This window comes from Ceratotherium simum, chromosome X, assembly GCF_057802395.1.
Source record: "Ceratotherium simum simum isolate JZ-2026a chromosome X, ASM5780239v1, whole genome shotgun sequence".
NCBI classification, from domain to species: Eukaryota; Metazoa; Chordata; class Mammalia; order Perissodactyla; family Rhinocerotidae; genus Ceratotherium; species Ceratotherium simum.
The window spans coordinates 21,413,070-21,423,716 of NC_141940.1; the positions used below are offsets into that span (position 1 = coordinate 21,413,070).

General features: G+C 43.8%; 1 protein-coding gene across 2 annotated transcripts in view; it reads left to right on the plus strand.

The window, feature by feature from the left end:
• The window catches only part of AIFM1 (apoptosis inducing factor mitochondria associated 1), a 32,277-nt gene extending 22,285 nt beyond the window's left edge, over positions 1-9,992 (plus strand). Inside the window, exons 9-17 of one of the 2 annotated variants that reach the window (XM_087426878.1) lie at positions 735-843; positions 1,579-1,686; positions 2,281-2,369; positions 3,740-3,880; positions 5,976-6,118; positions 7,557-7,681; positions 9,196-9,392; positions 9,558-9,600; positions 9,731-9,992. In XM_087426878.1, coding sequence (XP_087283004.1) covers positions 735-843; positions 1,579-1,686; positions 2,281-2,369; positions 3,740-3,880; positions 5,976-6,118; positions 7,557-7,681; positions 9,196-9,392; positions 9,558-9,600; positions 9,731-9,738 — 963 coding nt within the window. In that variant the 3' untranslated portion in view covers positions 9,739-9,992. The remainder of the gene's footprint in view (positions 1-734; positions 844-1,578; positions 1,687-2,280; positions 2,370-3,739; positions 3,881-5,975; positions 6,119-7,556; positions 7,682-9,195; positions 9,393-9,557; positions 9,601-9,730) is intronic. The other variant, XM_004437292.2, reaches the window with a different exon arrangement.
• Positions 9,993-10,647: the final 655 nt, after the last annotated feature.

Consider the following 10,647-nt stretch of genomic DNA (forward strand, 5'->3'; position numbering starts at 1 on the left):
TTCAAGGGTTTTAAGCTCCTAGGGGAAAAATACTTTTAGTGTTTTTTAGTGCTTGCTATAATTCCTTCCGATTGCCCTTCCATAGTTGTTTTCTCCTGATGCATTTGAGTCATTGGAACTCCTTATAGCCTCTTGGCATTTTTCCTTGCAAGTGCTATTGTAAAGACTTGGGGAGAAAAGTTAAGAGTACCTAAGTGAAAAAGGAAGGGATGTTTGCTTCTTAACACCATGCTTTGCTTATGAAAACTGCTGAGATTTTCCAGCCACTCTTATGGGTATTTGAAAAGATTTGTACTATCCTTTAACTTCTTGATAGAACAAGGTGTGTCAACCTCAGCGCTAGTGACGTTTTGGGCTGGATAATTGTATGTTGTGAGGCTGTCCTGTGCATCGTAGGATGTTTAGCAGCATCCCTGGACTCTATCCACTAGCTGCAAGTAGCACCTCCCCACCCCCAGTTGTGACAGCCAAAAATGTCTCCACATATTGCCAAATGTCCCCTGGGGGAGGGGGCAAAACTGCCCCCAGTTGAGAACCACTGTTGCTAGAAGGAGTATTACAATGGAGAAAGATTTCCATCAGTAACATAGAGGCTATAATTGAGCCACTTTATACAAGGAGAAGATTTTATGTGCAAATTACTGTTGTCAGAGATTTAGCGGAAAATATTTCCTGGTATTATCATCCTATGCCCCTTTGGGAAATCAATGGACTAAACTGGTGTGATCCTGCAGATTGGAGACTTTAGAACCTTAGAGAAGATTTCCCGGGAAGTCAAGTCGATTACGATTATTGGTGGGGGCTTCCTTGGTAGCGAACTGGCCTGTGCTCTTGGCAGAAAGGGTGAGTACTGGGCAATGACTTTAATTTTCTTTCTCTGGTCTTACATCACATGCTTTTTGAGGCTCTCAGAAATTCCTGAGATACATTTGCCAAGTTCAATATAAAGAGTTTGATGGAGGTTGATATGGCAAAAATATAAGCCCTGAGCTTAGTTCTGGTGAGGGATCACTTAGTGACCAAAAAACTGCTATCTGAACAACTGAGCAGCGATGCTTTCTTTCCTTTCCTCTAGCCTCTAGGCCAGGACTCCTTAGAAATAAAATATTAAGAAAAGTGAGTTATTAAGATGGTAAGGGCAATGTAAACTACAGAACTGTATGTATCTCTGAACTGCTGCTCCCTGTAAAAGTCAAAGACTTCCTTCAGACACATGATGGTTCCTAGCTTGAAAGAGATCTGTGAGTTCCAGTTTAACTGTTTCATGGCAACCATTTTTCTTAACGTGATTTTTCAGCTGTGTGAAATCAGGGCATCTTCTCAGGGAAGTGCTTACTATTTAGAGGTCACAAGGCACTTGTGTAAGCCTGAGGTGACACCTAGGCATAAGTGCACTGGGTTCACAGTATATAGTTGAATCCAGGGACAACAGTCCTGGCACCTGTTGTATTTGCCTTGTGAGTGCCCTCGTGCTCCAGTGCCCCACAAATGGGAGCTCTGGCCTGGGTCGCAGCATTGCCCTCTGTGTAATAAATGGCTTTTGCCTCCTGCTATGCCTACTCTGTTTCTTCTTCCCAGCTCGAGCCTTAGGCACAGAAGTGATTCAACTCTTCCCTGAGAAAGGAAATATGGGAAAGATCCTTCCTGAATACCTCAGCAACTGGACCATGGAAAAAGTCAGACGAGGTATAGAGACTTTCCATATGCTGCCATTCTTTCCTTTGAGTTAGGCCTAAGGCGAAGTTTGCTTCTTTGGGAACCCTCTTTTTTTTTTTGTGAAGAAGATCAGCCCTGAGCTAACATCTATTGCCAATCCTCCTCCTTTTTTCCCCAAAGCCCCAGTAGATAGTTGTATGTCATAGTTGCACATCCTTCTAGTTGCTGTATGTGGGACGTGGCCTCAGCATGGCTGGACAAGCAGTGCGTCGGTGCACGCCGGGATCTGAACCCGGGCCGCCAGTAGCGGAGCGCGCGCACTTACCGCTAAGCCACGGGGCCAGCCCAGGAACCCTCTTGACGTAAGCCATATCACCTAGCAGATGAAATGTTTCCACCATTCTCCAGTCAGCCAAGTCCATGTAGGTGTTCTGAATCTGATGCACCAGATTCCCAGAAGTGCTGAAAATGAACTGTGGGTGTAGGTTCTTGGGGCTCTCCAAGGCTGCCTGCATACTGATGATTACCAGTTTTATGACGGGGGATGCCTCTGGTCAGCTTCCCTACTTTTCATGAAGGTGCTAGGCTCACAGCCTCAGCCTCTGGTCTTGTTTGCCTTCACAGAGGGGGTTAAGGTGCTGCCCAATGCTATTGTGCAATCAGTTGGAGTCAGCGGTGGCAAGTTACTCATCAAGCTGAAAGATGGCCGGAAGGTAAGGAGGGGAAGACAGGCTGCCAGAAGACCTTCTAGCCCTCCCCTTTCCTCATTCTTACTTCTCCATTTGATACCAGTAGCTTAATTTTCTTGGCAGCCACCATTAACCTGTCATAATTTTCTGAATGAACTGTCCCTCCATTAAAATAAGAGTGATGACAGCCAGAGTAGACACCTGTGAACCACCTTCCTGTAGCCCCTTCCTATCTGTATCACAAATTTTTGAGACCTTACTAGAGTGGCAAGTGTTTGTTCAGATGATATGGTGTATGTGTGTGTGGAGGGGGAGACTTTATGAAACAGAACTTAAAATCTGTTTACCAAAGGTTAGTTAACCAATGATTTTTTTGTAAAGCCCCAATTCTTTTTTTTGTTGTTGAAGTCACATTGGTTTATAATATTATATAAATTTCAAGTGTACATCATTATATTTTTACTTCTGTATGGACTACATCATGTTCACCACCGAAAGTCTAGTTGCCATCCGTCACCATACACATGTTCTCCTTTACCCCTTTCACCCTCCCCCTACCCCCTTCCCCTCTGATAACCACTAATCTGTTCTCTGTATCTCTGTGTGTCTGTTAATCTTCCACACATGAGTAAAATCATATGGTAGTTGTCTTTCTCTGTCTGATTTATTTCACTTAGCATAATACCCTGAGGGTCCATCCATGTTGTCACAAATGGCAAGATTCATCTTTTTTATTGCTGAATAATATTCCATTATAGATGTACATACCACATCTTTATCCATTTATCCGTTGATGGGCACTTCGGTTGTTTCCAAGTCTTGGCTATTGTGAATAATGCTGCAATGAACATGGGGGTGCATATATCCTTTCAAATTACTGTTTTCATTTTCTTCAGATAAATACCCAGAAGTGGAATAGCTGGATCGTACCGTAGATCTGTTTTTAATGTTTTAAGGACTCTCCATACTGTTTTCTATAGTCGCTGTGCCAATTTACATTCCCACCTCACCAATTTACATTCCCACCTCACCATTTTACATTCCCACCAGCAGTGTATGAGGGTTCCCTTCTCTCCATGTCCTCTCTAACACTTGTTATTTCTTGTCTTTTTAATAATAGCCATTCTGATGGGTGTGAGGTGATATCTCATTGTAGTTTTGATTTGCATTTCCCTAATAATTAGTGATGTTGAATCTTTTCATGTGCCTCTTGGCCATCTGTATATCTTCTTTTGAAAAATGTCTGTTCATATCTTCTGCCTGTTTTTTAATTGGGTTATTTTTTTGTTATTGAGTTGAGCCCCATTTCTTAATGACATGATTTGCAGTTGCTATGTTCATAGGCATCTGTGGAAATTGTGGTGATTGACTGAATTATTTCTTTTTTTCCTCAGGTAGAAACTGACCACATAGTGGCAGCTGTGGGCCTGGAGCCCAATGTTGAGTTGGCCAAGACTGGTGGACTAGAGATAGACTCAGATTTTGGTGGCTTCCGGGTAAATGCGGAGCTCCAAGCACGCTCTAACATCTGGGTGGTAAGTCTGCTACAGCAAGCCCAGGCGCGCTTCCTTGTCCCCAGTCTCTGAGCAAGTCTGCCCGGTGGTATGCTAAAACTCATCAGCAGCTTACCCAAATAGGGTCAGAGTGTTTCTGTAGAAAACAGAAACTTGTAAACTGCTTGATTTACAAGACCAGGTACGACCTCATGCTGCAAGCTAGTGGAAAAGGAAATGAACAGTGCGCCTGCCTACAGAGGTAGAGCTCTTCCGCTTCCACAGTTGGCAGCAGCCATCGGCATCACCCTGGCAGGCGTGTATACAGCTTTCAGACTGATCTGCTATTGCCTTTGCCCAAACGTGAGTCCAGGGAATGGAGGACGAGGCAGTTTTATAACGTTCTCTAGAAAGGAAAATTACTCTGTTTTCATTTTCCTTGAGTACTATTTTTAGCTGTTTTTAAAAATCTGTTATGACACAAACAAGACTATAGTATGTAGGAACCATGAGGTAATTTCCCCATTGTTAGATCATTACAAGTGTATTGTGTTTGATTGTGGACTCTGCAACTAAGGACATAGGAACTTTGAAGGGTGTTTTTCCCTTGAGCTTTTTTTTTTAAAGATAAAGTGTACTGGATTTTTTTTTTTTTTTAAAGATTTTATTTATTTATTTTTTCCCCCCAAAGCCCCAGTAGATAGTTGTGTGTCATAGCTGCACATCCTTCTAGTTGCTGTATGTGGGACGCGGCCTCAGCATGGCCAGAGAAGCAGCGCGTCGGTGCGAGCCCGGGATCCGAACCCGGGTCGCCAGCAGTGGAGCGCGCTCACTTAACCACCAAGCCACGGGGCCGGCCCTGTACTGGATTTTTTTTTTTTTTTTTTTTTAAAGATTTTATTTATTCATTTTTTTCCCCCCAAAGCCCCAGCAGATAGTTGTATGTCATAGGTTCACATCCTTCTAGTTGCTGTACGGGGGGCTCGGCCTCGCGCTGGACGGGGAAGTGGTGCCTTGGGGCGCGCCCGGGATCCGAACCCGGGCCGCCAGCATCAGAGCGCGCGCACTTAACCGCTAAGCCACGGAGCCGGCCCATGTACTGGATTTTTTTAACTCGTTATACAAGCAATATGTGTAATATGGAAGACACCGACAAGAAAGAGGGAAAATCACCTGCAGCAACCACTGATAGTCTGGTGTATTTTTTCCTTTATTTTCTTGTGTATAAATATTTTTTCTTTGTTGTAGACGGTCATGGTGAGCATACTATGTATAAACATTTGTATTCTTCTCTTTTTCACTTAATATTATAATGTAAGTATTTTCCATGTTGCTTCAGATTCTGTAAACAGTTTAATGACTATATAATATTCCATTAAGTGGATTTCATAGTTTATTTCGCCGTTGCTCATGTATTGGACTTTTAGTTGCTTTCGGGGAGTCTGAATAGTCACAAAGATGAACAAAGGATTAGAGAGCGCACATACCACATCCTTTGCGGAGCTGGCCTTGTTCACCTCCAGCCGGGGGTTCTCTCTCTCTGCTTGAAACACTGAGCTCCCTTAATCTGTGCTTCTCACATGGCATGTGGCTTGTTTGCCTTGCACTGTAGTGAGGAACAATGCTGCAACTTCCTCAGCTAGGTTATACACTCCTTGTGGGCAAGGTCCTTGTCAGGTTCGTCTCGGCAACCCAGACAGTATAATGCTTTGTACAGAATAAATACTCTGTATATATTTGTCGAATGAATGAATGAATACTGAATGACCAAAAAATTCTTATCTTAGAAAAGATTTCTAGGTAGGAGGCAGTCATATATAAAAACTGGTTTCTACACATAGGAAAGAATGTTCTGCAAATCGTGGTTAGTAAGCATTCTGTCTCTGCTAAGGACAGAATGAGAAGAAATAGGTGTAAGCTGGAGCATAGAGGATTTAGCTTAGCTTTGTGGACTGATAGAATAGCTTTTAGAAAACAGAACTTCAACTGTTTTTGATAGTGTAGGTATGATTCTGGCCTGTAGATGGAAAATATTAATTAGTTAACATCGAAAGGTTTTTTTGAGCCCCAAAAGTTTATGTTCTATCTTTAATTTGCTGTTTAATCATGTGCTCATGTAATGTATTTGTCTCCAAAGGCAGGAGATGCCGCATGCTTCTACGATATAAAGTTGGGTAGGAGGCGGGTAGAGCACCATGATCACGCTGTTGTGAGCGGAAGATTGGCTGGAGAAAATATGACTGGAGCTGCTAAGCCATACTGGCATCAGTCAATGTTCTGGTAATAGTTTTGTGCCTTGAGGACTCAACTGGTTAGAACACAGAAGTAATGGAACCAGAGTTATGGTTTGGTTCCCTTGTGGGCCAGTTAACTTCATACAGAGGGGGGAAAAATCCATCTCATGTCCATGCATTCTACCCCTGAGCAGCCTTCTGGTAAAAGGGTCCCCTTTGGCCTAAGTTAGACTAGGTGAATGAATGGAGATGGCATCAGCCCTTCTGGTAAAAGAGTTCAGAGTTTGAACTACAGTAGGTGGTACAAAAGTGTACTCTTCAGTATAGTAACAGTATATTTTAATTTGCTCTTTGCTGCTAACCTTAATGAGCCCAACGTACTGACAAAAAAGACAGGCTCCTCATTTGTAACCTTTAAAATCAGCAATTCAAGGTCAGGCCTATATAGGCAGTTTTCTGGAGAGAGAAATGTTAGCAATGGACCGTCCTGAGTACCAGGGCTGGCCCTATTTGGCATGCTTTCATCTTGTTGATTTGAAAGATGGGGTACATAGAAACCTTCAAAGTTTCAGAAGCCTCTAAGTAGTTTCTGTTGGGGAAATTCTCAGCTGGTGGGGAGTACATTTTAGGACAATCACACACAGTTTTATGAGTGGGCGGCACAAACATACCAGGTGGATTTCAGGGTCAACATGTGTAAGATAATGCAGTTAGGAAAAAAATAGTCCAGCGCTATACAATTATCAATTAGCTTCCAGGAACAGAATCCAAGAAGTCATTGTAGACTGTTCCCCGAAGACACCAATCCACTGAGCTTCTGTGGCCAAGAAGATAACGAAGTGTAGAGCATGGAAACAAAACAGCTGGGGTAGCCTAGATGATTGCAAAACTATGGTGTGTCTGTGCCACAAATATTCTGTGAAGTTCCTAGCATATTTAGAACAGCAGGATGATGATAGCAGAGGTTTCCGAGAAGAACAATTGAAATCAAATGGCCAAGTGGATGAAGGTGCCTCTTCATAGAAAGCATTCCAGCCTTGAAAAATGAAGGTTAAGAGGAAATACTATCAGTTATGAAAGCGTAAAATATCTCAGATTCTGAATTCCATAGATATGGAGCACCCTTTAAAGCTTCAAAAGGGCAGTTTTTTAGGACTTAAAGGAAGTTAGTGAACAGTAAATGTGGAGTACCCATCACTCCCCAAATAAAAGCATGAATAAATTTAAGAAAGTGTAGATCATTGTATGGATATGTGATATGTATAATGGCTTGTTAAGGAAAGTAAAAGCTGCTTGGGATAATCATGCTTTCTCACAATTGTCCCCAGATGCCCTAGTGGGCAACAGATCAGTTTGGCGATTTTCTTGTTGCACGTACTGGATTCTTTGGTTGGCATGAAAGTGCGGTGTCTTAGAGAAAATGTACTACCGTGTCATTCTTTACAGTTCCTTGACAAAACACCCTCTTCTCTCTCCTTCCTTAGGAGTGATTTGGGCCCTGATGTTGGCTATGAAGCTATTGGTCTTGTGGACAGTAGTTTGCCCACAGTTGGTGTTTTTGCAAAAGCAACTGCACAAGACAACCCAAAATCTGCCACAGAGCAGTCAGGTAAGGAAGCCCAACCACTTCTTCTGGAAGAGAACTGAGAAGCAGTGGTCCAGGTTCTCTTGGACAAGGGGTTTCTGTATTGGCCAGAGAAAACTGTCAGTGAAAGCCTCTCTTCATGTTGTGCTTTAAAATAAACCGAACTCGAAGCCCTCACTCTTTAGTGGTCTGAGAGCTGGCAAAATCAGGTATCCCTGTCAAAGCGGAGACTCAGATATTGTGGGTGTATGTCCTAGACTCTGGACAGTGGCTAGCTCAACGACTCTGTTGTTTAGTTTATCTCTCGGGAAGAGGAAGACTTGCATGATGAAGAAAACCTGAACTTTTTTAGATTTTTTTTTTTTTTTTTGCTTCCTGCTAATCCTAAGAACTGGGCCTGAGAACCTTAGTTTAGGACCTGCTATCCTCCGTGGGCCATGGGCAGTGAAGAACTGAGCTGAGTAGTTCTTGAGCTGCCTCTAATTCCATTTGTCAGATCTTAATGCCAGGTTTTCTTTAGACGGGAGGCACCTCTCTTGGAATGAACTTCTGTCCCACATACATCTCTTTCATTAACTCCTAGGCCAATTCTCTCTCCCTTCCATGACCTTGGCTGAAGTTATTTAACCTTTGTGTCCTCTTGTCAGAGGCATTTCAAGAACAGATTGCTCTTTAAGAAGGAGAAAGCAAGATATTATATGGATATGTAGGTCTTCCTGTGTAATCCAAGTGGATTACATATACCCACTCCTAAATTGTGACCTCTCCTGGGAAGCGGATCTAGGAGAGGGACCCAGGGATTTATAAACCCCAGGTCACTACTCTGTCCACTGGGCGGTATTACTTGGAGCCTGGTTGTTCTCAGAAGACAAGGTGCCCCCACCCCATACCACCACCTCCCCAAGAGGAACCACCTCCACTCAGGTTATTCCATATGGAAATGCCTTCTGCTTTGGCCACTGTCTCTCTAGCAGCACTGTCCAGGAACTTTTTGCTGTGATGGCAGTGTTCTATGTCTGCTCTGTCCAATACATTAGCCACTAGCCGCATGTGGCTATTTAGCGCTTGAAATGTGGCTAGTGCAAATGAGGAACTGAATTTTACATTTTATTTAATTTTAATTACAATAAATCAAATTTTCATTAATTTTAATTAGAATAACTACATGTGGCTAGTGGATGCTAGCTGTATGTGGCTAGTGCAGCTCTAGAATGTTTCTCAGAGGACAAGAGCAAGTCTTCTGCAGTTTGAAGAAATCCAGATACCGGGAAATACCCATGGCGTAAATTTAAAGTGAGATAGTAAGTGAAGGAAGTTTTGGGTCAGACTGACCCAGTGCCCGGAGCTGGCAAGGAAGAGCTTTTGTTGGCTTTGTCAGTGGAGAGGGGCTGGAGAAGGCCAGCGTTTACTGAGGGGGCATAAAAAAACAAATCTAGAAGCAGATTGAAGCAGGTGTTGAAGGAGACTTGCCTTCTAGAATTTCCCAAGCTCATAACAACTATGTTTTGTTTTGACTTTGTTTTGGGGGTTGGCCACAGGTACTGGTATCCGATCAGAGAGTGAGACAGAGTCCGAGGCCTCAGAAATCGCTATTCCTCCCAGCAGCCCTGCAGTCCCCCAGGCCCCCACCCAAGGGGAGGACTATGGCAAAGGTGTCATCTTCTACCTCAGGGACAAAGTGGTGGTGGGGATTGTGCTGTGGAACATCTTCAACCGAATGCCAATAGCAAGGAAGGTAAGTGCCTGTCAGAGGTCTTAGGGGAAGATGGGAAGTGCAGGCCAGAAAATGCTCCTGTGACTTCATCAGGTGCCCTGCTATGTGTTGTCCACCCAGGTCAAATTGTGCCTGAGCAGAACAAAGGTATGGCCTTGGCTCAGGAATGTTTCTTTTTTCACTCAGGACTTGGCTGGGTGGCCTGGGAGTTGGCACACACTCATTTGGGGTTAGTATAAGGCTGTTCCCACAACTCCCTCCCAGTGTGATGTGGGGACTGGCCCAGGCTGATGCATTGTGTGGCCCAGCCTGAATGCATGCGAAGTGAGTTAGTGACCCATTGTTACTCTCTCCCTCAGATCATTAAGGACGGTGAGCAACATGAAGATCTCAATGAAGTAGCTAAACTATTCAACATTCATGAAGACTGAAGCCCCTCAGTAGAATGAGCAAGCACTTCACTCTCCCTAACAGCAGCTTGGATGGGTAAAGGAGCATTTTTTATTCAGCAGACTTCCTCTGTGTGTATGTGAATGATCAAGTCCTTGTGAATATTTCAACCATGTAGGCAAATTCTTAATGTTCACATCACTAAATAAAACCTGATTCTTCTACATTAAATTCTGTTCTCTTTGAGAGGGAGTGGGTGGGTAAAGGGAGGAAAGCTATGCATATTAGAGAGCAAGCGGATTGGAGTTACTACCAAGGGTGTGATTTTTGTCAGCCTTGTATTGCCTGCTCCACACTCGAAACTGCTTTCCATTCCCTGAACTTCTCTCTTGCCCCTCCAGACCTCTCTGTATGCACCTGCTATGGCCTCTGCCCACAGCACTCGACCCTACTTCCCTCCTCTGGGGAAGGTCCTGGTCTGTATGAAGATTTTCCTGACCCTTCCAAGCCTGTTCCCTGTTTATATGTCTCCCTGCTGGTCTGCAGCTTCCTAGAAGCCAGAGCCGTGGCTTTCATATCTTGCTCATGGTTATATCTCCAGAGCTTAGCACAAGGTCTGGCTCACAGAAGGTGCTTAGTAAATCACTGTTGAATGAGTGAACACATAAACATATGGAATAGACTCTGCTTTACCTGGAATAACTCCTGTATGTTCCCCCTGTCCCAACTGAATTGGTCCTGTGTGGGGGCCATAAAGGACATTTACTGCAAACAGAAACAAGGGTTCAGAGACCCAGTGTTTCATGGCTAAACCTGGAGACTCGCTCCTTGAGGGATCGTGATCTCTTGACTCCTCCACTCACTGTCCCCCAAACTAGAAAGCTGC